The sequence below is a fragment of the Phallusia mammillata genome, chromosome 3 (genome assembly GCF_965637545.1).
Source record: "Phallusia mammillata chromosome 3, kaPhaMamm4.hap1.1, whole genome shotgun sequence".
Classification (NCBI taxonomy): Eukaryota; Metazoa; Chordata; class Ascidiacea; order Phlebobranchia; family Ascidiidae; genus Phallusia; species Phallusia mammillata.
In genome coordinates this window covers 5,635,324-5,661,201 of record NC_137254.1, presented here as the reverse complement: position 1 = coordinate 5,661,201, position 25,878 = coordinate 5,635,324, and the positions used below count along the sequence as shown (strand labels likewise).

General features: G+C 37.2%; 2 protein-coding genes across 3 annotated transcripts; both read right to left on the bottom strand.

The window, feature by feature from the left end:
- Positions 1 to 2,705: 2,705 nt before the first annotated feature.
- LOC145220036 (uncharacterized) lies at positions 2,706 to 5,995 on the bottom strand. Its single transcript, XM_080087322.1, has 3 exons — positions 5,866 to 5,995; positions 4,986 to 5,132; positions 2,706 to 4,328 (listed from the first exon to the last, which is right to left on the bottom strand). Exons 1-3 carry the CDS (start codon positions 5,938 to 5,940, stop codon positions 3,459 to 3,461), a joined length of 1,092 nt encoding a protein of 363 aa, XP_079943448.1. The 5' UTR covers positions 5,941 to 5,995; the 3' UTR covers positions 2,706 to 3,458.
- Positions 5,996 to 8,749: 2,754 nt separating this feature from the next.
- LOC145217340 (uncharacterized) lies at positions 8,750 to 24,653 on the bottom strand. Of its 2 annotated transcripts, none has more exons than XM_080084595.1 (13): positions 24,524 to 24,653; positions 23,283 to 23,391; positions 22,544 to 22,637; positions 19,622 to 19,773; positions 18,466 to 18,606; positions 17,553 to 17,588; positions 15,817 to 15,855; positions 15,640 to 15,741; positions 13,743 to 13,836; positions 12,368 to 12,513; positions 11,195 to 11,302; positions 10,315 to 10,461; positions 8,750 to 9,656 (listed from the first exon to the last, which is right to left on the bottom strand). In XM_080084595.1, exons 1-13 carry the CDS (start codon positions 24,616 to 24,618, stop codon positions 8,787 to 8,789), a joined length of 2,133 nt encoding a protein of 710 aa, XP_079940721.1. In that variant the 5' UTR covers positions 24,619 to 24,653; the 3' UTR covers positions 8,750 to 8,786. The 2 variants fall into 2 exon arrangements, with proteins under 2 accessions (XP_079940721.1, XP_079940720.1); XM_080084594.1 differs by lacking the exon at positions 24,524 to 24,653 and adding an exon at positions 24,283 to 24,389.
- Between the last annotated feature and the right edge of the window lie 1,225 nt (positions 24,654 to 25,878).

Here is a 25,878-nt window from a genome sequence, read left to right as displayed (position 1 = left end):
AACTAACAAAAGTGAAAAATTCATTACAACAAGTATAAAGATCACACTGTGGAAATATCTACAGCGCTTTGTCTGAATTAAACACAGGTGCCTTTGAAATTTAAACCATTTATGTGTTGTTGAATCTTATTTTCCATCAGCAAAATGACCAAAGTATAACCACAGGAGCTTTTACCCTATACTGCTTTTACACAAGCACTGTAACCCATTGAATGCTATTTTCCACATTTGAAATTTCATCTCAAGAGGGTCTAGCTCAGTGGTTCCCAACCAGGGCCCATGGTCCCCCAGGGGGGCACGAGCTGTGTTCCGGGGGGCCACGGGCATAGATTCACAAGAAACACCCACTAAAAGTAATTTTAACTTTAACTTTATTCCCGAATTTAATGGACTATTTCACATGCTATTTGTTTATAGTGAGGTTTATCACGCTCATTTACTTTATTGGACCTGTTTTAGGCCAAAATTAATCGACCGCATTCCAACGCGAGATTGCTATCTACATTTTAAGGGGGCCACAGGCCCTACATGGTAACTTGAAGGGAGCCACGAGGCCACAAAGTTACTTTAAAGGGGCCATGGTCCACGAAAGGTTGGGAACCACTGGTCTAGCTCTTGTAAACTATACATGATGATTTATCCAGACTCTTTCAACTGTTACAAAATCTGGATATTTGTGTACATATTGTTGTAAAACTCGTTCTTAATTACAGTGGTTATTTGTTCGTCAAAGGGCAAAATTAATTTCCATGCTGTTTTAAGTTGAGTTTATTTCGCTCGGTGAAAAAATCGTAGTAACACATTTGCACTAAAACATTCACCAGACCGGAGATAGCTGCGCAACGTTGAGGCGTTAAAAAGCGCGACAAAGTAGAGGGCACAATTGGTGGAGATATGAGAAACGCGCTGCAGCTACACCGTTTTTATAAGCGTTATGTGACGGGGACTCACATCAGAGCAGGGGTTCTTAACCAGGGGTACGTGTACCCCCTTGGGGTACGAAGCACTAAAGCAGGGGTACGACATGCAGGGTGAAATCGTACAGTAATTCGGCATATTTGTAAAGAATGCGTAACAAGTTACTTTGTTATATGTCTAAAAGCTCAAATGGTACGAGTGCTAAAAAGGTTAAGAAACACTGCATCAGAGGGTGAGGTTGGCGCATTAGGACATTAAGACTGGGGGTGAAACGTTGATGGAACCAGTCAGGTTGGGACCTAACAGTCAACCACCCGTGTCAGGGAAAGAGGGTGGGGTTCGACTGGAAAAGAAACCACCAAAAGAAACCCTGCCGGATAGTTTCGAGCGCCGGAAGAAAGGGTGCAGAACACACATTGTGATATCATTTGACTTAATTGTTGAAAATTCTAAACCTTAAAAACTAGTCGTAGTTCGCATTGGACTACATAAAAATAGATAACAGATCAACGTAAAGGAACACTTCCTTTAATCTTTGCACGAATAGTGAAAAGAAAAGAAAACAAAAAAAGTCGAAATTCAGAAGCAACACGTACTCGGTCGAGGGCATCGAAGGGGAACGTGGGTCGCAGTATCAAATCCATCCGGGTTGTTCGACAGCTGTCTGTAAAAATATTGGCAGCAAGTCAACTGTTCGAGCATTGACCAGACAACAATCACACAACGCAAGCGATTTTGTTAGTAAAGGTGTTTGTGACAAACCAAACTTTTATAGTGTAGGCCAGTGGTCGGCAACCGCCGGTTTTTCAGGTTAAATGCTATGAACATTTTGCCCATTTATTTCGGGGATGATAAACTAATTTAAGCGTTTTTATTGCTAAATATTTGTGGTTTTTTTATGACCGGTCCGCGGTAAAATTTTCATTTCAAAAGCGGTCCGCAGTGCAAAAAAGGTTGCCGACCCCTGGTGTAGGCTATAGGAGTATTATTAAAAAATACAGATTATAAAGTCGTAGCCGAGAAAAATAGTGGTCAAGTGGTACATCAACCGTGGTAACGCTATTACAAAAATTATGTTAGTGGTGATAAAGTAATAGTAGTGATAAAGTAATAAGAGACCGAAGTCCACATGTGGCTGCTGGCACTATGCAGTCAGTAACTAAAAACGCATGCTAGTTAGCTGGATCTGTTGTAGAGACAAGGGTTGTCCAAATGGCCGATCATAAAAGGTGGTGAATGTGAACAAAAACTGATTTGGCATGCATGCATAAGTGTAGAAGGTATCTAAAAAAGTGTTGAACTTTGTAGCAAATGTGCGGTGTAGGAGTTTGCAAACAATCTTGCGTTTGAGCCGTTTCTTATTTCCTCAGGAATGCTATTCCATGTTTTGGGACCAATATATTTTATAGATTGTTGATTTTGGGTTGTTCGATAAAAGGGTTTAACAAAAGAAGACCTGGCACGCGTTTGTATATTGCTACAGTTTATGTTTAGAAAATCTTTAATATTTTAGTGCAATCTCAACTCAACGATTTAATTTAATAAACTATTTGTCCATATTGAGGTTTATTTTTAGCAAGAATTACCCAGATATTTAGTTGAGTTTGCTGCATACATTTTTAGGTAGGGGTGCCACAGGTCTCATGGACGGGGTTAATAACAGGGGGCTATGGGGCCTGAAAGTTGCTTTTAGGGGGCACGGTGCATTAAAAGTTGAGAACCACTGGTTTAGATGTTATATTTTTATGTGGTTTAACTGTTTTGTCTCTTCTTATGTTTGAAACATCTCCTCATGAAAAGATTTTATTACCAGATCAAGTGTTTTGGACAGAAGCATTGGTTTGTTTTTCCAAAAAGTGTTTTTGTTTTGTTATTTTTAGTCTGTGATTTTTATTATGTGAAACACTAACATACGCCTATCCTCAATTCTTACATATACGCCTCACAAATGCTAGTATGTCCGATATAAGCCTTATTCTAAACCAACTGATTTAATACACCTGAGAAAAGGCTTTTGGAGAAAAACAAAACAAACGAAAAGAAATCAATACAGTTTTCAACAAAAACAGAGCAACAAAATAGCTTTTCACATTTAACTATAGCGCTTGTTACATGCACGACTTGGACGCCTAAAGCGGGTTTCCAAGCCAGTTTCGTGCAGCCAATCATAGCGCCTGCTACATGCACGACTTTGAACGCCTAAAGCGGGCAGTCAATCATAGCGCTTGCTACATGTACGACTCTGAACACTTAGGCACGCTTAAAGTGGGTTTCCTAACCAGTTTTGTGCAGTCAACGAAAGCGCTTGTTACATGCACGACTTTGAACGCTTTAAAGTCGGTTTCGTAACGAGTTTCGTGCAGTCAATCATAGCGCTTGTACATGTACGACTTTGAACATGCTATCAGCCATAAGCCACATCAGAAATCCCTGTCAAAGTTGGCTGCACGAAATGGGTTCGCAAACCCGCTTAGTAAACTCAAATAAATCAAACACTACTCCACAATTTTTGCAAAATGTATTCGTTTAACGATGTCGAATTAATTCTTCTTCTTGGCAGCTTTTTCTCTTCTTACTACTCTTGAATGCTTTCCAATATAATAAGGAATATCCCTGCTATCACCACGTTGAATTTTTAGCCTAAGAGGTCCAGACCGTTGAATTCTCAAAGACTGTCTTGTAGGGCTTGGGCTGGATTCTTGCTCTTCAGTATGGGTGGCCTTTGATCTAGCTTTAGAGGCTGTTTTTGAGTTCGTTTTGGAAGTGGCTTTTGAGCTGGACTTAGTAGGGGCCTTTAGGCTTACTTTAAGGGTCGCTTTTGAGCTCAATTTAGAAGTGGCCTTTGAGTTTTCTTTAGATCTTTTGCGGAGGTTTGTTTTTGCTTTCGAGATGGCTTTTAGGCTTGCCTTGGAGGCGTTTCTGACAGGCCTTCTTGTAGTGTTCACTTTAGGTGTTAATATGGGTATAGCTTCACCGTTTTGTATCTCGGGTGCACCTACTTTCGCAATGGAAATAACAGTGTTCAACCCAGCAAGCATATCACGCAAAACTTTTCTCGACCGCACAGAGTAAGTCATGTTTTGAATTTCATTCAGTTTGGTGACAATTAGTTCTTTAGGTTTTCCAGTTTCTTGGCTATCACTGTCACTATCTTCAGATTTCTTTTTTGTTTCTTCCGTAGATTCGGGAAGTTTCCGCTTAGCGCTTAGGTAGTAGTTCCTTATTGAGTCTCTTGTTGGGAAGTATCTCCTGTTATTGGCTAGAGGTGGGTCTTGGTCTTTAAATAGTTCGTCGTTTACATATTTTCGCAAGAGGTTCTCAATCACTCTATAAGAACGTATTCCTTCTTTGGCAAATTGGCCAATTTTTTCAATTATGCTTTTGTCAATTGGTAACATCTCCACTGCGGCCTGAAATGAAACTTACCTTGTTTAATGATGAAAATATCGGAATAAATAGACGTAAAAGTGACATGCTTTATTGTGCAAACGTGTTGGCAAATGCTCATACCATTATCAGTGATATAAAGGGCAAATCAGTTACGCCCATTTAAATCACGTAAACGAATATTTTGTATTGGTTTGAATAGTTTTTTTGTGTTCATAAAGACCAAATTTGTATAAAACACAAGTTGTCCGACCCATTGTTATGTTATACAGTCTTAAGGACGCCATTTTGTTTCCAAATTAACAGCAGGTATACGGAAAGACACATAAATTGTCTTTAAATTAGGCCCAAATGGGTATCTTGAGGCTTGGGATTGACTAGTCGTGAGAGCCCTAGAACAGTGGTTCCCAACCAGGGAGGAATTTTGTAATTTGTAGGGGGGAATTTGTGTCACAATATTAATCTCTTACTGGTTGTATTATTGCAGCATATGAGCTGAGAAAAAGAGAGTTATCGTATAATCGATTGAGAGTTTAATTTCTGTTCTAAGAATTCCGTTGAAATTTTAATGTAAACGATATTTTAGCAAACTAAATTTGTAAGAGGAAATTGGTTTGAATATCGACTAAAAGGGTGCCCTGGACAAAAAAGGTTGGGAACCAGCCGATTTAAACACTTACATTGCCCATTGGATGGCCAGAATGGTTTTCATCAGATGGTAGAAGGAGTTTGAATGAGTGTTCCATCACTATGTTTGGGTTTTCATTTAGTGCTTTTTTAATGTCATGGCGAGCTTGCTTTTGACCTTCTGTTGTATCTGCAAACTTCTACAAGAAATAGAACACATTTAAGTAATAGCCTTGACAAAAACATGTCAAGTATTTGATTTGCATTATACCTAAATGACATTTTTAAACCATAATGTGTTAAAATCTAATTTTGAAACCTGTTTAGAATTTGCCCCTTTAGAAAGCCTTAATTTTTTAATACTGGGTAAAAAGTGGTGGGGTTTTGGGGCTGTTCAACTTCTATTTCTGACCCAAAGGACCTAAAAAAATATATTTTGGCAGTGGTGGGATTCAGCCGGTTCGCACCGGTTCTCTAGAACCGTCTCACGAAATTTTATGAGATCAGCGAACCGCTTAGCATTACTGGTTACTGTCAATGGACTTTTTGTAACAGAACCGGCTGAAAAAATATGACTTTTGTGATATAGAACCTGAGAAAAAATGTAAATCCCACCACTGGGTATAGGGGTGAAAAAATTGGTGAATTCAACTGAAAGTTATAAAATTATTTAAAATCCAACAAGCAAAGTATGAAACTTCTGGATCATGTACGGTCATTTTGAAAAAATATTGTTTTGGGGTCCCATAGTTAACCCACTTGGTCAAATGGAGTCAAATTTTAGGTAGAGCAAATTTTTATAAATTTCTGCAAGTGAGTAAAATTAATACAGTTTAAATTTTTCTGGACCTAATATGAAAAAAATGCATTACACAGAAAAAAACAAGGACGGAATGATATGTAACCCTTTCAGAGAACACAGGTAGTGCATACCTTAAATTCTGGAAATTTTATGATGTGTCTGATAAAAATCTTCGCTTGGCAACCAACTTTCTTGCTTCCATACATTTTATATGCATTTGGCAAATCTTCACCTTTAGCCTGAAAAAAAGTTTTTACAAATGACTACTTAGATTCCAGTTAACCATATCTTCTGTTTTTATTAAATATATACTGAATTACAAACAAGTGTTTTAATGAACCATATTTTGTAGTGATTCTGCTGTTTTGTGGGGTCAAATTGCTATATACATTTTAAGGGGGCCACAGGTCCTACATGGTAACTTGAAGGGAGCCACGAGGCCAAAAAGTTACTTTAAAGGGGCCATGGCCCACGAAAGGTTGGGAACCACTGGTCTAGCTCTTGTAAACTACATGATGATTTATCGAGACTCTTTCAACTGTTACAAAATCTGGGTATTTGTGTGCATATTGTTGTAAAACTCGTTCTTAATTACAGTGGTTATTTGTTCGTCAAAGGGCAAAATTAATTTCTATGCTGTTTTGAGTTGGGTTGAGTTTATTTCGCTCGGTGAAAAAATCGTAGTAACACAATTGCACTAAAATATTCACCTTGCCAGAGATAGCTGCGCAACGTTGAGACGTTCAAAAGCGCGACAAAGTATAAGAGGGCACAATTGGTGGAGATATAAGAAACGCGCTGCAGCTACACCGTTATTATAAGCGTTATGTGACGGGGACTCACATCAGAGGGTGAGGTTGGCGCATTAGGACATCGAGACTGGGGGTGAAACGTTGGTGGAACCAGTCAGGTTGGGACCTAATCTAACCGCCCGTGTTAGGGAAAGAGGGTGGGGTTCGACAGGAAAAGATACCACCAAAAGAAACCCTGCCGGATAGTTTCGAGCGCCGGAAGAAAGGGTGCAGAGCACACATTGTGATGTTACATTTGACTTAATTTGACAACAATCACACAACGCAAGTGATTTTGTTAGTTAACACACATGCACACACATACTAAAACAGGTGTTTGTGACAAACCCAAGTTTTATAGTGTAGGCTATAGGAGTATTATTAAAAAATACAGATTATAAAGTCGTAGCCGACAAAAATAGTGGTCAAGTGGTACATTAACCGTGGTAACGCTATTACAAAAATTATGTTAGTGGTGATAAAGTAATAGTAGTGATAAAGGCTGATTCGGTATAGCGCCTTCAATGGGAATGCTTGGTGACCGGCTGATTCGGTATAGCGCCTTCAATGGGCCTGGCGTACTGTGATAGTGATAAAGTAATAAGAGACCGAAGTCCACATGTGGCTGCTGGCACTATGCAGTCAGTAAGTGACAACGCATGCTAGTTAGCTGGATCTGTAGTAGAGACAAGGGTTGTCCAAATGGCCGATTATAAAAGGTGGTGAATGTGAACAAAAACTGATTTGGCATGCATGCATAAGTGTAGAAGGTATCTAAAAAAGTGTTGAACTTTGTAGCAAATGTACGGTGTAGGAGTTTGCAAACAATCTTGCGTTTGGTGCGTTTCTTATTTCCTCAGGAATGCTATTCCATGTTTTGGGACCAATATATTTTATTGATTGTTGATTTTGGGTTGTTCGATAAAAGGGTTTAACAAAAGAAGACCTGGCACGCGTTTGTATATTGCTACAGTTTATGTTTAGAAAATCTTTAATATTTTAGTGCAATCTCAACTCAACGATTTAATTTAATAAACTATTTGTCCATATTGAGGTTTATTTTTAGCAAGAATTACCCAGATATTTAGTTGAGTTTGCTGCATACATTTTTAGGTAGGGGTGCCACAGGTCTCATGGACGGGGTTACTAACAGGGGGCTATGGGGCCTGAAAGTTGCTTTTAGGGGGCACGGTGCATTAAAAGTTGAGAACCACTGGTTTAGATGTTATATTTTTATGTGGTTTAACTGTTTTGTCTCTTCTTATGTTTGAAACATCTCCTCATGAAAAGATTTTATTACCAGATCAAGTGTTTTGGACAGAAGCATTGGTTTGTTTTTCCAAAAAGTGTTTTTGTTTTGTTATTTTTAGTCTGTGATTTTTATTATGTGAAACACTAACATACGCCTATCCTCAATTCTTACATATACGCCTCACAAATGCTAGTATGTCCGATATAAGCCTTATTCTAAACCAACTGGTTTAATACACCTGAGAAAAGGCTATTGGAGAAAAACAAAACAAACGAAAAGGAATCAATACAGTTTTCAACAAAAACAGAGCAACAAAATAGCTTTTCACATTTAACTGTAGCGCTTGTTACATGCACGACTTGGACGCCTAAAGCGGGTTTCCTAGCCAGTTTCGTGCAGCCAATCATAGCGCCTGCTACATGCACGACTTTGAACGCTTTAAAGTCGGTTTCGTAACGAGTTTCGTGCAGTCAATCATAGCGCTTGTACATGTACGACTTTGAACGCTTTAAAGCCGGTTTCGTAACGAGTTTTGTGCAGTCAATCATAGCGCTTGTTACATGCACGACTTTGAACGCTTTAAAGCCGGTTTCGTAACGAGTTTTGTGCAGTCAATCATAGCGCTTGTTACATGCACGACTTTGAACGCTTTAAAGTCGGTTTCGCAACGAGTTTTGTGCAGTCAATCATAGCGCTTGTACATGTACGACTCTGAACACTTAGGCACGCTTAAAGTGGGTTTCCTAACCAGTTTTGTGCAGTCAACGAAAGCGCTTGTTACATGCACGACTTTGAACGCTTTAAAGTCGGTTTCGTAACGAGTTTCGTGCAGTCAATCATAGCGCTTGTACATGTACGACTTTGAACATGCTATCAGCCATAAGCCACATCAGAAATCCCTGTCAAAGTTGGCTGCACGAAATGGGTTCGCAAACCCGCTTAGTAAACTCAAGTAAATCAAACACTACTCCACAATTTTTGCAAAATGTATTCGTTTAACGATGTAGAATTATTTCTTCTTCTTGACAGCTTTTTCTCTTCTTGCTACTCTTGAATGCTTTCCAATATAATAAGGAATATCCCTGCTATCACCACGTTGAATTTTTAGCCTAAGAGGTCCAGAGCGTTGAATCCTCAAAGACTGTCTTGTAGGGCTTGGACTTGATTCTTGCTCTTCAGTATGGGTGGCCTTTGATCTAGCTTTAGAGGCTGTTTTTGAGTTCGTTTTGGAGCTGGCTTTTGAATTAGCCTTAGTAGGGGCCTTTAGGCTTACTTTAAGGGTCGCTTTTGAGCTCAATTTAGAAGTGGCCTTTGAGTTTTCTTTAGATCTTTTGCGGAGGTTTGTTTTTGCTTTCGAGATGGCTTTTAGGCTTGCCTTGGATGCGTTTCTGACAGGCCTTCTTGTAGTGTTTACTTTAGGTGTTAATATGGGTATAGCCTCACCGTTTTGTATCTCGGGTGCACCTACTTTAGCAATGGAAATAACAGTGTTCAACCCAGCAAGCATATCACGCAAAACTTTTCTCGACCGCACAGAGTAAGTCATGTTTTGAATTTCATTCAGTTTGGTGACAATTAGTTCTTTAGGTTTTCCAGTTTCTTGGCTATCACTGTCACTATCTTCAGATTTCTTTTTTGTTTCTTCCGTAGATTCGGGAAGTTTCCGCTTAGCGCTTAGGTAGTAGTTCCTTATTGAGTCTCTCGTTGGGAAATATCTCCTGTTATTGGCTAGAGGTGGGTCTTGGTCTTTAAATAGTTCGTCGTTTACATATTTTCGCAAGAGGTTCTCAATCACTCTATAAGAACGTATTCCTTCTTTGGCAAATTGGCCAATTTTTTCAATTATGCTTTTGTCAATTGGTAACATCTCCACTGCGGCCTGAAATGAAACTTACCTTGTTTAATGATGAAAATATCGGAATAAATAGACGTAAAAGTGACATGCTTTATTGTGCAAACGTGTTGGCAAATGCTCATACCATTATCAGTGATATAAAGGGCAAAACAGTTACGCCCATTTAAATCACGTAAACGAATATTTTGTATTGGTTTGAATAGTTTTGTTTGTGTTCATAAAGACCAAATTTGTATAAAACACAAGTTGTCCAACCCATTGTTATGTTATACAGTCTTAAGGACGCCATTTTGTTTCCAAATTAACAGCAGGTATACGGAAAGACACATAAATTGTCTTTAAATTAGGCCCAAATGGGTATCTTGAGGCTTGGGATTGACTAGTCGTGAGAGCCCTAGAACAGTGGTTCCCAACCAGGGAGGAATTTTGTAATTTGTAGGGGGGAATTTGTGTCACAATATTAATCTCTTACTGGTTGTATTATTGCAGCATATGAGCTGAGAAAAAGAGAGTTATCGTATAATCGATTGAGAGTTTAATTTCTGTTCTAAGAATTCCGTTGAAATTTTAATGTAAACGATATTTTAGCAAACTAAATTTGTAAGAGGAAATTGGTTTGAATATCGACTAAAAGGGTGCCCTGGACAAAAAAGGTTGGGAACCAGCCGATTTAAACACTTACATTGCCCATTGGATGGCCAGAATGGTTTTCATCAGATGGTAGAAGGAGTTTGAATGAGTGTTCCATCACTATGTTTGGGTTTTCATTTAGTGCTTTTTTAATGTCATGGCGAGCTTGCTTTTGACCTTCTGTTGTATCTGCAAACTTCTACAAGAAATAGAACACATTTAAGTAATAGCCTTGACAAAAACATGTCAAGTATTTGATTTGCATTATACCTAAATGACATTTTTAAACCATAATGTGTTAAAATCTAATTTTGAAACCTGTTTAGAATTTGCCCCTTTAGAAAGCCTTAATTTTTTAATACTGGGTAAAAAGTGGTGGGGTTTTGGGGCTGTTCAACTTCTATTTCTGACCCAAAGGACCTAAAAAAATATATTTTGGCAGTGGTGGGATTCAGCCGGTTCGCACCGGTTCTCTAGAACCGTCTCACGAAATTTTATGAGATCAGCGAACCGCTTAGCATTACTGGTTACTGTCAATGGACTTTTTGTAACAGAACCGGCTGAAAAAATATGACTTTTGTGATATAGAACCTGAGAAAAAATGTAAATCCCACCACTGGGTATAGGGGTGAAAAAATTGGTGAATTCAACTGAAAGTTATAAAATTATTTAAAATCCAACAAGCAAAGTATGAAACTTCTGGATCATGTACGGTCATTTTGAAAAAATATTGTTTTGGGGTCCCATAGTTAACCCACTTGGTCAAATGGAGTCAAATTTTAGGTAGAGCAAATTTTTATAAATTTCTGCAAGTGAGTAAAATTAATACAGTTTAAATTTTTCTGGACCTAATATGAAAAAAATGCATTACACAGAAAAAAACAAGGACGGAATGATATGTAACCCTTTCAGAGAACACAGGTAGTGCATACCTTAAATTCTGGAAATTTTATGATGTGTCTGATAAAAATCTTCGCTTGGCAACCAACTTTCTTGCTTCCATACATTTTATATGCATTTGGCAAATCTTCACCTTTAGCCTGAAAAAAAGTTTTTACAAATGACTACTTAGATTCCAGTTAACCATATCTTCTGTTTTTATTAAATATATACTGAATTACAAACAAGTGTTTTAATGAACCATATTTTGTAGTGATTCTGCTGTTTTGTGGGGTCAAAATGTGGTCAATTTTAAATGGTTAAGTGGAAAACTTTTTCAGGACACTGCCTTTAAAAGTTTTGCTGTATTGATGTGCATGGCTGCTTCAGGGCTAATCCCAGGTTTGTTTTAATGTTCATCTTGACTGATGCTGGTCAACTTTGCAAAACCCTACTACGAAGCTGACATGTGCAGCATACGAGGCAGGCAACAGTGCTTGTGATTCAACTTTCTGCAGATTCTCCCTGAACCTGTATAGCTTAGTTTTTCTAGCCTTGTCATATGTGGGAATGCCTAATGCATGTGCGGTTCAGTATAACATCTTGAATAGGCCTGATATACTATGATTTGTAAAACTTTATGCATTGTTTTTATACAAAGGGCAGTTTAAACGTGTGGGACTAAAAAAGAAACATCGACGACAAGTTTGCATATTGGGTCCACTTTGGTGCATCACTATAACAAACTGGGATACTAGATATACTAGGGATGGGGCGAGCCAAGCCAGAACCTGAGTACTCAGTGCCGAGCATCACTGTTTTTGATGCTCTGTTTTGCACAAACTGACCAAAGCACTAAATTTGCATATTCATTCCCTGTATACGAAACTAGTGTCCGGAAGGGTATTCATCAACAAAAATGACTGTTTTATTAAATGTGTCAGATGTTGGAATAACGCGTATATCTGGGGTCTGCATAGCTTAATACATTGTGAGATAAGGGACCTGGGAAAGCTACAAAACTAGCATGGAATTAGGAATGTTTGTGATGTCACAATGCATGGAGCGTGCATTAACTTGAGATGCTCGGTGCTCGACCAATCATAAGATTTGCTGTTTTGGCACATCCCTACAATGTACTATTTTTATATTACACTCAAAAGTACTTGAATTTTGCAGGGCATTTAATGTTAACATGCCAGGGCTTTTATAAAACACTAACAAACCTTAGCTTCTGCAATTTTTTTGAGTCGAATTTTCCGATGTTTTACGGCATGGTAATCTTTTCCATGTTGACATGCACGAGTATGCCTGTATGCAACAATATATGGCATACCTTCATCATCCCAACGCAACCACGACTTTTTAATGTCTGTTGAAATAATGTATCAAGTAAAAGCCTCCACTATAACACATTGTACATATAACCAGTGGTGGGATTCAGTTTTTTGTCGCCCGGTTCTATCACAAAAGTCATATTTTTTCAGTTGGTTCTGTAACAAGAAGTCCATTGACAGTAACCAAATGCTAACTGGTTCGCTGAAGTAATGCTAACTGGTTCGCTGATCTCATAGAATTCCGTGAGACGGTTTTATAGAAACGGTGCGAACCGGCTGAATCCCACCACTGTATACATATACAGTAAGGACCCATTTGGACCAAAAAAATTTCCAGATTAGGTAAAGACCCAGATTAACTGATGTCGGTTAGAACAGGAGTGTCAAACCCGTGGGGGTTCGAGGGCCACATTGCAGTTTGGAAATTATGCCAAGGGCCGCATGTGATTTTTAATCTAGTTTTATACACTGCTGGATTTTGTTTTGAAATTACTGATGTAAAGAAACTGGTTTATATCATATGCATATACCATCTATTAGCGCCCAAAAAGCCCAGATTAATTTCTAACTTGATTCAAAGATTGAGCTGCACAGTATGAAGATCAGTCTTAACTGTTTAACATCATAATCTATATTGTGACGCTTGCGGTATCTGTTTTTCGCATTATTTGTACACAACAAGGGTTTTTCGCATTTATTGTACAAAAAGTCTAATGCATATGGCAATTAGGCTGGTAATACAGTTTTCAGTATCACAAAATCTGTTTCGAGCAGTATGAAAATCAAAATATTTGGCAACGGATTTTTAATTACATCACGACTGCCAGTACATATATTTTTATAAATATATATTTATAAATGTGCCGCACGAACTCGTATCAGCGGCCGTACGGCCGAAGGTTGTACACCCCTGACTGAAACTTAACGCTTATTTTTATGTAGAGGAACGATAACATATGAATTTTTATTTATGAATTAAATTTCTGTAAATGTCTGTTTAAATAATAGCTTTTAATTGGAAAAGTGAGGAAAAATTATTATGTAGATAAAAATCAGAAAAAATACTACAATTGTTGTTGAGTGTTCAAGGGCCACATTTGAGGGCTTCATTTCATGTTTGACACCCCTGGGTTAGATCAAGCCTTACCACATAAATATGTAGTAACCTGCAATAAAATCTACAATGGTTATTGTCTTGCAAAATGCAGTTAAGAAGTGACCACAAACATTTTGTTGAGTAGGAGTATATAGTTTTTATACACACCATAAGAAAATTTGTTGTATAGAACAAATTTGGACAAGGTGGCCTTCTCAAATTCATCAATACATTGTTCAGCTTCTTCGAGTGTTGAAAAACTCTGGGGGCAAAAAATATATACTATTGTCTTGACAAGCAGTTTTTACTGGTTCATGTTAGCACTGGTTATTAGAGTTGGCCCTATACCCAGCTTTGAATCAGATACAAATATCCCATATTTTACACCAAAAGTCCAATCCAATACTTTAATGACTATATATAAGGCTAGATCCACACAGGATTTCTCGTGATCTTAGCGTACGCCCACGAGCTGCCCCGCTGGCGCAGAGACTTACACACAGACATAAAACTCTAGCTCGCGCGCTGGCGTTCTGGCTCACACAGCCGCACTTTACCGGGTGGGATCTTTTCTACTAGTGCTATGCACTACACACATAATATGCATTTTGCCCAGCAAGTAAAGTTACTGAACATCAGAAGTTCACAATTCAAAACTGCGCTGGCTTGCCGTCGTGAGCGAAATCAAATTTATTTAGCCAGCGCTCGCGCGCTCGGCAAAACGCGAGTGTGGTTTCAAGCTCCGCACCACCTTGTGGGCGAAACCTCATGCTTTGCAGCCGAGTTGAAAGCGTACGCTCGCGCGCCGGCATAAAATGCTGGCTATAAAAGAACAAACCAACTCTGCGCTGGCGCACAAGCGTGTGTGTGGATCTAGCCTAAAACAGCACTATTAACAAATTTTTGTTCCAATTATGGTCAGGCATTGTCCATTTTGTAACAGCATAACAAAACAAAACATGTTTGGTTGATAAATCCCTTAAGTCCAAGATATGTTTCTTGTAACTACTTTTAAATTTCGTTGTGCATATAGCATTCCAAAGCAGTGTTTAGTAGGGATGTGCCAAAACTGCAAATGTTCTGTTTGGTCGAGCACCAAGCATCTCACTTTAATGCTCGGTGCTCGGCCGAGCACGCTCGGTGCATTATGAAGTCACAGAAATCCCCTTTCTACCTTTTAGCTCTGCAAGGTCTCTTACGTCACCGGCGGTGTTTTATTAAGCTGTCATGCCCTTTAAGTATGCATTTTTCCACTATCTAATACATTTGAAAAATCATTCGTTTTTGTTCATAGACGCCATTTAAAACACTAGTTTCGTATGTTAGCAGGGCATGAATATGCAAATTTAACGCTCGGGTCAGTTTGTGCAACTGCTCGGCCGAGCACCGAGCATTAAAAACAGCGATGCTCGGTACCGAGTACTCAGGTTCTGGTACGGCTCGGCCCATCCCTAGTGTTTAGTGTCCATTTGTAAAGCACTACATCTTGTTATAATTGGGTAAAAAATATACGTTTAAAACAATGAAATAAAAGCAATTCATGTGCAAGATATAACCTGCACTCTGAATTGTTAGGTTTTTGCAATGTGATCCAGTTTAGGCCATTTCAATGCTTTACAAACATACACTAAATCAATGGTTCTCAACCGCCGGCCCGCGGACCAGTGCCGGTCCGCGTCAAATTTCCTCACGGTCCGCCAAATATATTACAACTTTATATCTCCATTGCAAAATGCAAGATGTTGAAGGCAGAGAAACCGTGTGGAAGTCAACGCTCTACTTCCCGTTGCAGAAACTTCATAAGAACCGCGATTAACAAATGTGATAACAGACAGCAGCAAACTTCTCATTAAATTGAATTTTCATACTTCTTTTAAACTGCATATTTTTGTGATTACATTTTAGGTTAATTTTGAAAGCCCACCGGTCCGCAAAATTTGTTTTGGAAGTTTGCCGGACCGCAAGCTTAAAAGGTTGAGAACCACTACACTAAATGATTTCACTACATATTTCAGTTATTTTTATTTTTTCTTATTTCATAGCAGCCTTGTGTAGCAATTCTTACCTTCCAATCTGTATTTTTCTGCTGCTCGTTCAAAAATTTGATGTTGTTTTGATGTGATTTTGAGGCAATATCTGGTAGTTTTTTCTGTCTAGTTTGGTCATACTAAAAATGCAAGCACACAAACTTAGTCCTGTGTTTTTACTATTGCTTTGTGTAAAAAAATGTACAAAACTGTACCTGTTTAATCGTAATGTCAGGTTGGTTTGGTACGGACACCTAAATAATAAGAAAAATGCAAATTAGGTTATTAAATCCGCAATTTGTTAGCAAACAATGAAGAAAAATATATTACTAAACTTCTAAAGTACAGTTGATTTTGCATATCATTTAATCTTATTTTTTGCATTCTTGTTAAACGTAGGATGTATTTTAATTGCTTTAGAATTATGAATTTCAACAATGTGCACTCTTCATAGGTAAAAAGCTTGTGGAAACTAGAAGGGTGGCTCAGCACATATCACACTATAACCTATTTTGAAACGTTGATATATTCCCTACACTTATTTTATAATGGGTCCCATATCACCCACTGTCTTTTATAACCTTGGTTGTTTCTACAAGCAGAAACTCATGGGTCCCCCACACACGCAAAGTTAAAAACAATACATTTCAAGAGATAACCATCAGTCAGATTGGTGTTTTAAAAAACACTGTGGTCAGTTCTTGGCTTAAATAATCATGATATTAACCATGTAAACTATGCAAATCTAATTCAATTAACACATTGTCCTAATTAGTGTTCTATTTATAGGAAAGAAGGGGTAAATAGTGGCAAAATATAGTAAAATGCAACAATCAACACCTATAAATAGCAAATTGTACAAGCTGTCCAAATTTTATGTAATTCCGACACTGTTAAAAAAATTCAACCATTTTAGGGGGCTGGTTGGGTAAATGTTCAAGCTATCGACATTAAACACCTTAAAATGACACAATCTACTAACTATCCAAATTGCATCCAATTTCGACATTGTTTACAAATTTTACCCATTTTAGGGGTATATGGTCGGGCTACAGAGTAAAACACAACATTTGACATCTATAAATGGCACATTCTACAAGCTATACAATTTGTAGCCAAATCCGACACTGTTTAAAAATTTCACCCATTTTAGGGGGCTAGGGGGTGAATATTGGGTCTACAGGGTTAAACACAACAATTGACACCTACAAATGACAAATTCTACAAGCTGTCCAAATTTCAGTTAATTCTAAACTTGTTTAAAAAAATTCACCCATTTTAGGGGGTTAGTGGGGTAATTGATGGTTCAACAACCAAAAGCTTCTGACGTCACACGGCTGTTAACTAAATGATATTTTTCCAGAAATGTATAGTATTTATTGACGTTAAATCGATTGGAGTGTTATTACCCTGATGGGGGACCTAAATTGGGTACTGAAATTTAGGACACATGTTATAATTGCCAGAAGATTTGCCATTACTTATATCAGCTATTGCTGCCAGGCATAATATCGAGTTTATAGAGCTCTTCTGGCAAATGTAACTTTATTCGACGTTCCGATGTCCTATGCAGGTCGCCTTCTTTAGGGTAAATAACACTGAATGCGACTAGTACAGCAGTGTGCATTTTATTCTTTTTTTCCTTTGTTTATCGTGCACTGTAATAGTCGCATTCAGTGTTATTTACCCTGATGAAGACGACCTCTATAGGACGTGAAAACATTGGAATAATGTTACATTTGCCAGACGAGCTCTATAAACTTGATCATCACTTAGTTTATAGTTGATATAATGTAGAATAATTGCTGAAACTTTGATTTTAAAACAGGAATTTGAAAATCTAAGTTAAAACCACTTAAAAGCCAGCATTTTGTTACATCAACAACCTGTGAAAAAACTTGCAAATTTTTTGAGGAATTGTAATTTATAGGACAATTTATCTGTTAAATACCTCATTTAAGTTGACGATCTCCTCTTCTACTTCTTCCTGTAAACATAACAAACAATTACTTAATCGCAAAACCCCAAATTCGCAAACGCATTTTATCTAATCAACTAAGTATGTCAATGTCCTTAACTGGGGGTGCACAACCTACTGTCGTACAGCCATATGCAGCCGCAGTGACAATTTTGTGCGACCATGAATATGTTTTTAAACTATATGTACTGGCGGTGGTGACGTAAATAAAACTCTTTTTCTTAAATATTTTAATTTTTAAACTGCTCTAAACAGATTTTTGTGGTTTTTTGGCACTGAAAAAAGTGTTACCAGCCTAGTAGCCATAGGTGGCAAACCTTTTGTACGCCTATTGTGTGGAAACAATGCCAAAAAATAGCTACTACAAGCGTCACAATATTGATTATGACATCATAAACACTTAAGACTGATCTTTACACTGTGTAGCTAAATCTATGCATGAAGTTAGAAATTAAACTAGGCTTTTTGGATGCCACTAGATGGTAGATATCGATGATATAAACTGTTTTCTTTATGTCAGTAATTTTAAAACAAAAACAAGCAGGTAATTGGCGGCCATCGGTGAAATAAGGATCTGTGATGTGGCCATCATAGCGGGAAGGTTGTGCACCCTTGGCTTAAACAATCATGTAAAAACTTGTTTATAGTCTGTTTCATTACCTCATTGGTGATCAGGCAAAGCATGAATGCATTATGCTCAAAATAAGCCCGCCTTCTAGCTGCCTGTTTTATTGCACGTCTGTTAACTTTTAATTTCACCTATTTAGGAAATTGCTGAATTCAATTTATTCCAACGCATCGAGTTTCGTTGGAACAATACAACATCAGTTAAGAAGCTGAGATAGAGGCATAGGCTGAGATAAGAAAAATATTTTTCAGTACTTACCAGGCATTCAAATTCTGGTCCTAGCTCTGGACAACGCACACAAAATCCTCCCACTTTTAACAGGTCTGGGTCATTTGCACTTAAAGCTGATCGAATTGCCTTTCCCGCATAATTTCGGAAATATCCTGTGTCTGTGACCAACTGTAATATATATATATATATATTTTAGATAACTTTTTTTATGTTTGCTGGAAGAAAACTTGGTACTGATTAGTTCACAGCCAGTATACTGCAGTACACCTTAGTGCAATTCGGAGTTATGAGTCTATGTAAAACCATTGTAGTTTTTGAGACATTAAAAATTGGTGGGGTAAATGTTGGGGCTATAGGTGAAAACACAACGCTTATAGTAACAGTGTAGCTGCAGCCTGTCTACCATCCCTCCACCAATTGTAACCTCAACTTTGTCGCGCTTTTTAATGTCTGAACGTTGCACAGCTATTTCCGGCCTGGTGAATATTTTAGCGCAATTGTGCTGCTATTTTGCCTGCTATCCAAATTTCATTCAATTCGGATATTTTTTTAATTTACCCATTTTAGGGGGGCAGTGGGGTAAATGTTGGGTCTACAGGGTAAAACACAACAATCAAAACCTATAAATCACAAATTCAACAAGCTATCCAAAATTTCAATTTGGATATTGTTTAAAAAATCATCCATTTTAGGGGGCAAGTGGGGTAAATGTTGGATCTACAGGGTAAAACACAACAATCAAAACCTATAAATGGCAAATGCAACAAGCTATCCAAATTTCATACAATTTGGATATTGTTTAAAAATTTATCCATTTTAGGGGGCACTGTGGGTTAATGTTGGGGTTACAGGGCAAAACACAACAATCAACACCTATAAATAGCAAATTCTACAAGCTATCCAAATTTGATTCAATTCGGATAGTGTTTGAAAATTCATCTATTTTAGGGGGTAGTGGGGTAAATGTAGGGGCTACAGGGTAAAACACAACAATCAACACCTGTAAATAGCAAATACTACAAGCTATTCAAATTTATTTCAATTTGGACATGGTTTAAAAATTCAGCCATTTCAGGGGGCTAGTGGGGTAAATTTTGGGGCTGCAGGGTAAAACACAACAATCAACACCTCAGAAAAAGGACCCATAAATTTAAGAAACGAAAAATTTTTGAACTATATTTACCCTGTGTTGTGGAAAACCAACAGTTCTTAAAAACATGATCAGAGCAGGAACTTTTTTCTTGTCATCTTTGGGGTAGAGTTTCATTGTTTCACGGCGCAGAATGGTATAAGGAACTTTAGCAGCATCCCAATACGTTGCTTTATTGTTAATAGCTGAAAAACAACATTCATCAAGATTACTAAATTTTATAATTTTGCATTTTCATGGACTGTGACGTCACCTAGACATCAATGGTATGTTGATGTGCACAGATTTAAATACACACAAAGCAATCATGCTTGGTTTAAACACCCCAGAAAACTGTGTTAAAGAATGAAAAAAATAAAAAAGTTTTGCCTTGAACAATTTGTATATTATATGTATTTCATTTTTAAAAAAATTTGAATTTGTTTTCCTATGTTCGCAAATTGATGTTATCTTTCTGGCTTTTTAAAAATGTATGTTCTGTTGCCAGCAGAAACGAATGGGTCCACAACTGTGCGTTTGTGAATTTGGTAATGTATTAATAAAGTGCAATATATTTTTACATTTTAAAGACAAATTGGTTTAAAAGCAAGTAATGCATTTGTAGAATTCTAAGTATCCAAAATCTTTAAAAAACATCATCCACTGTTTTAACACCCCCAGTATGTTTAAGTAGCAAAATAAAACAATAAAAGATAACACTATTGTAAAAAAAAATATTGTCAAAGTAAACATAGAAAATGAACATTGCTACAATATATATGACTGCATTCTTTTTCGAAACAGTTGCATCTTTTTCCAGAATACTGACAAATTGGAACATGATCGAAGTATTCTTATCTATGTGTCAACCTCACCCTCTGATGTGAGTTCTCGTCACATAACGCTTATAGTAACGGTGTATCTGCAGCGCATTTATCATCTATCCACAAATTGTGCCCTCTACTCTGCCGTACTCTTTAATGTCTCAACATTGCGCAGCTATCTCCGGCAAGGTGAATGTTTAGTGCTATTGTGTTAATTGGATTTTTTTCACTGAGTGCAATAAACTCAATTCAATCTATCGCAAAAAGATTTTGTTCCTGCAGTCACCTCTGGATATGCGGCAACTTAGCATACCCGGTAACCTTTGTTAATTTCTGGTGGCATGTCCTAATGTTTATTTAAGTGGGGTAAAAAAATAAGCTGCATGTGCACACTGTTTTGACCTATATGGTCTCATCAGTGCAGCTGGTGACAAGAGATAGGCCAGATTGCCTAGTGCAGTGGTTCTTAACCGGTGTTCGATCGAACCCCAGGGGTTCGGCAACGCCGAATCAGGGGTTCGACGAAGGTCTTTTTGAAGTACAATACAAATACTCGTTTTTGTCACACTTTAGGGCAGTGGTTCTCAAAGTATGGGTCGTGACCCAAACATGGGTCGCGCAGGGTCAAAAAATGGGTCGCGCTGCGGTGATTCCATTCTGCCCAAACGAACTATTACTGTATTAAGTAAACACAAACGAATTTTCTTAAAGTAAAGTCACCTCATTTGACACGTTGTTCAGTAAATGAACCAATCATTACAACATACCGACAATAGCCTTTCAATTTTACTGTTACGCACATAGCGATTGTAACGTCATAGCACGGGGAATAAAAGGACAAGGTAATCTTTCGAAACTAGACGTGGAGATGTAACAGTTAGCGTTTAAGGATTATTAAGTATTCATACAAGGAAACTTTTTAGATTTGGGATTCACTTCTATCAATGATCATCGTGCTGCAAAGCCACAATGTGTGTTTTGTTATGCAGTGTTGTCAAACGAATCGACCTCGTTAAGCCTGCAGCCATTTAGACATGGGCAGACTCCTATGCGGCGACGGCGTGGCCTCGAAATTGCAGTTCGGCTCGTTAATAAGAATATTTAAATTTTTTGATGTTTGAGGCTTGGGTCGTGAGATATATTAATCAAACTCAGATTTGGGTCGCGGTCAAAAAAGTTTGAGAACCACTGCTGTAGGGTCTATAGTCGCTAAAAACGGCAATTTGTATTTGCTCAATATCAAAACACTGGAAGGTTAAACTTAGGCAGGGGTGTTTTAAACTGCTCTAAACAGTTTTTGTGGAACTAAAAAGAGTATTACCAGCCTAATAACCATATGTGTCAGACTTTTTGTACGCCTATTGTGTGCCAACAATGCGAACAAAATCTCCTCGCTGTGCAGCTCAATCTATGCACCGAGCTAGAAATTAATCTGGGCTTTTGGGGCGCTATTAGATAGTAAATACATGATATAAACCAAGTATTTTAAACCAAAAATAAGCAGGTAAATGGCGGCCGTTGGTAAAATAAGAATCTGCGACGCGGCCGTCCTAGCAAAATGGTTGTGCAACCCTGCACTAAGGTTTTCTTTTCTTTTTTTGACGTAACAAAGAGCATTGTTCGCGTTGTTCGTAAGCAGAAAAACAACGAAATTTTGTTGGCAGCAAAAACTTATTACTTCATCTTTTTCATGTTAGTGTACAGATGCTAAAAATACAATGCTTCATTTTGGTAAAAATTAAAAATTGCCGGAATTGAAGCAATCCTAAAACAAGTTGCTTGTATTATGATATCAGAATTTAACAAAATGACAAACAGTAACTGTTGCCACTAGGTTTAAACAAAAACTAATTATGACCCACCAAACAAAATGGGTTAAAAACCTAGGATGTAACTTGGGGTTCGACCAAAGGCTGAAGAATATCGTAGGGGTTCGGCCGTTATAAAAAGGTTAAGAACCACTGGCCTAGTGTATTGGCAAGTAGGACCAAAATTATGTTTTTCCTTATTATATAATGGGTAAAAATTGAAATACATTCACGCACACCTTCTTGACCCAAACCTAAACAACCATGTATTACAAAGAAAAGAGGTAATAAACAATAATAATGTATGTTTTCTTTAAAAATTATTGTAAAAATTTGTTGCTTACCAAAATTGTTGGTATACACCAAGTCAGGCGTTGATCTGGCTAATTCACAAAATTTGGCAAGGCAGTTCCGTGCTTCTTCTTCTGTCCTAAACCACTGTGATATAACAACATGAAAAAAGTTTTTTTCTCTTACAACAATAAACCAGAGAATATACAGGAAGAGAATATACACTTTTAGAATTTGGGTCAAGGAGGCTTAGACATTGAACTTCTTTTTAGAATTTTGTGCATAAACTTGCATAAACAGGAGTGCATAAACTTTTTGGGGTGCCTTCGAATACTACAGGTGCGCTTGGTACCTCCCTTGGTTACCTTTTTTCGTGCAACGTAACCCAAACCCAACCTTAAAACCAGTACCTACAGCATTATTACGTTACGTCGCAGTAACTACGAGTTTCCTCTCTTCAAAAAAGGTTACCTGCACTATTTACGGGCTTTCTTGCATTAAAACGAGTTACCTGTAGTATACCTAGCGCACCTAGCGTAGTACCTAGCGGACTAAGCGCACCAAGCGGACCTGCTGTATTCGAAGGCACTGAACTTTTTTCTGTTGATGGTTTAACCAACAGATACCAAAAGTCTTCTATTTTTTTAAATACTAAGGTCAAGAAATATGATTATCTCATAAAGTTCTATGATTTATTTTTAGACCGCTTTAGTCTGAAAAAGTAGAACAAATTAAATTCACCATTGCAAAAAAATTAAAAAAACAAACAATTGTTTATCAAATCATATGTACCTTATCTGTGTAAGTGGCTTCTTTCTTCACAACAGGTATGTTTATTTTAATCAGCTGGGCACTGCCCTTGAAGTCTCCCACAGACATTTCATAAATTGATTGTTTGTTTCTAAAAGAAAAAAATAATGTCTACTGTGATTTTGAACCTTTTAATTGTTAAACAACTTTAGAAATAGTTGCTTTAGCAAAAAGTTATTGCATTTAATTTCTTGGAAAATACTGAATGTTTTGACCACCACATTGCACATTTCAACAATATTTACAATTAAAGGCTACATTGAAAAGAAGCAGGTGCATTTAAAATATACAGGATCGCTTGGTGCACCTTAATATCGATTTGTGCACATTTATATCACTTGGTGCACTTTTAAATCACTTGGAGCACCTTAATATTGTTTTGTGCACATTAATATCGTTTGGTGCACCTTTATTATACTTGGTGCACCTTTATATCACTTTGTGTATCTTAAAATTGCTTGGTGCATCTTCATAACGCTCGGCAACTTTATTTTGCTTGGCAAACATTTATATCGCTCAGTGCAAGCTGATTTTGCTAGGTGCACCTTTACCTAGTGATATAAATGTGCACCAAACGAAATAAAGGTGCACCAAGCGATATAAATGTGCACCAAGCAAATTAAAGTTGCACCAAGCATTATAAAGGTGCACCAAGCGATATAAATGTGCACCAAGTGATATTAGGGTGCGGTGAATATCATAATAATGCACCAACCACCAAGCGATCCAAGTAATCCTTTATATTTTAGATTCACCCAATAGGGGAAAAATATGACAGTTCATAACTTATTGTCTGATAGTTGTTGGTCAAAAATTTCTTGGAAATTCAGACTTAAATATTTTCTTAAGAATGCCAGAAAAAATAGAAACTAAAATTTTTGTTTTATATTTTGTTTACCGGTAATTACTTTTTCACTGCTACTTTTACAGATATAAATACAGATAAATCTAAGCATTTCGTATCAGTATTGTGAAACCTAACATGAAACTAGATGGCGGTCCACAGACGTGATTGTTTGACAAACATTCTATGACAAAAGCATTTTTCATGCAAATTTTGCACAAATCTGACATTATTTTTAGCAAAAAAAATAACATGACACAAAGCACAAGCTTCTAGGTTCATTATAATTACGTAAATGTGAAACAAGAGCAACTCTAAACAGACATTAACTAATTTCAACTCGCTTGTTTACAAAATCACGACAATTTCGAATTTCTACCTGGACAAAGGGCGTTTGATGAACCACGCAGCCCAGTCGGAAGCGAAAAGAGTTTTGCTTGAGTGAGCAACCGAAAAATCGAACCATAGGCACATATTTGAACACAAAAAAAATTAACAAATAGAATGATCAAACGAACAAAAACTAACCAAATCAATTAGTTACAATCAAAGCTAGTTTAAGGCAAGCTTTGTGCAATATGTTTTAATCAGTGGTGGGATTCAGCCGGTTCGCACCGGTTCTTGAGAACCGTCTCATGAAATTTATTAGATCTGCGAACCGGTTAGCATTACTAGCTACTGTCAATGGACTTTTTGTAACAGAACGGTCTAAAAAATATGACTTTTGTGATAGAAACGGCTGACAAAAAAAATGAATACCCACACTCGTTTTAATGTATATTGTGAAACAGCTCATAGCATATTTTTGTAAAGACGTTTTCTCCTTTTTTCCTTTAGTTTTTAACTTTAATTATGCATGGTAAGATATTTTAATAGCATGTTGCCAAAAAAACATTTTAATATTGCACGTGTGCCGAAAAATGTTCTGCTGATGCTCATGTCAAAGTAAGATTATAATTTTGCACACATTGCATCAGCCACGTTTAAAAAAGGGGACGTTTTCTTTAAATAAAGCCTAAAGGCTGGATTTTTTGTATTGTTATGTTCACACAATTTAGCTTGTTAGTCACAAGAAATTTTTATTACATAGGATGCTTCTAAGTAAGTTAATTTGCTTTTGTATGTGATTGGCACAAGTCAAAACGCACCTTTAAAAAATCAGAAATTTTTTGTTTCGTTTTCCGAGTTTTTTTTACTGCAAGAGCAAGTCTTATAATTGTAAACATATGTGTGAAAATTTAAGAGCTTATTGTTTTTGTTTGATTTTGTTATGTTTTTTATTAAAATTCTTAAAATTTTTAATGCTGCTACAAAATATTTGTTTGGGCCCTTCGGACGTCACATAAATACTGGGATTATTTTTAAGCTTGTGTTTCCCAGAACATTCCCTGGAAGTTGGTCGAGCACAACCAATACAATGACATTTATAACATTCATATCGATGAATTAGTTTCAAAATGCGCATTATAGTAACTAAGAAAATTGTGTGTGTGTGTTAGAGTTCCTTCTCGAGAAATCTCGAAAAAATCGAGTCTCGATTCTCAAGAAATAAGTAAAAATTTCTCGAGAAAAATTACGTGACGTATCTTAAACAAAAAGTAAACGACCTCTTGTTACGTGTATTTTTCGTTTCAACTCGCCTCTAGAGCGGACTGGGCACATAACTTTCGTATTTTGCTTCCGAAACAGCGATTTTTAACGTGCGTTGCCGCTAAACTTTCACCTTTCCCAGGC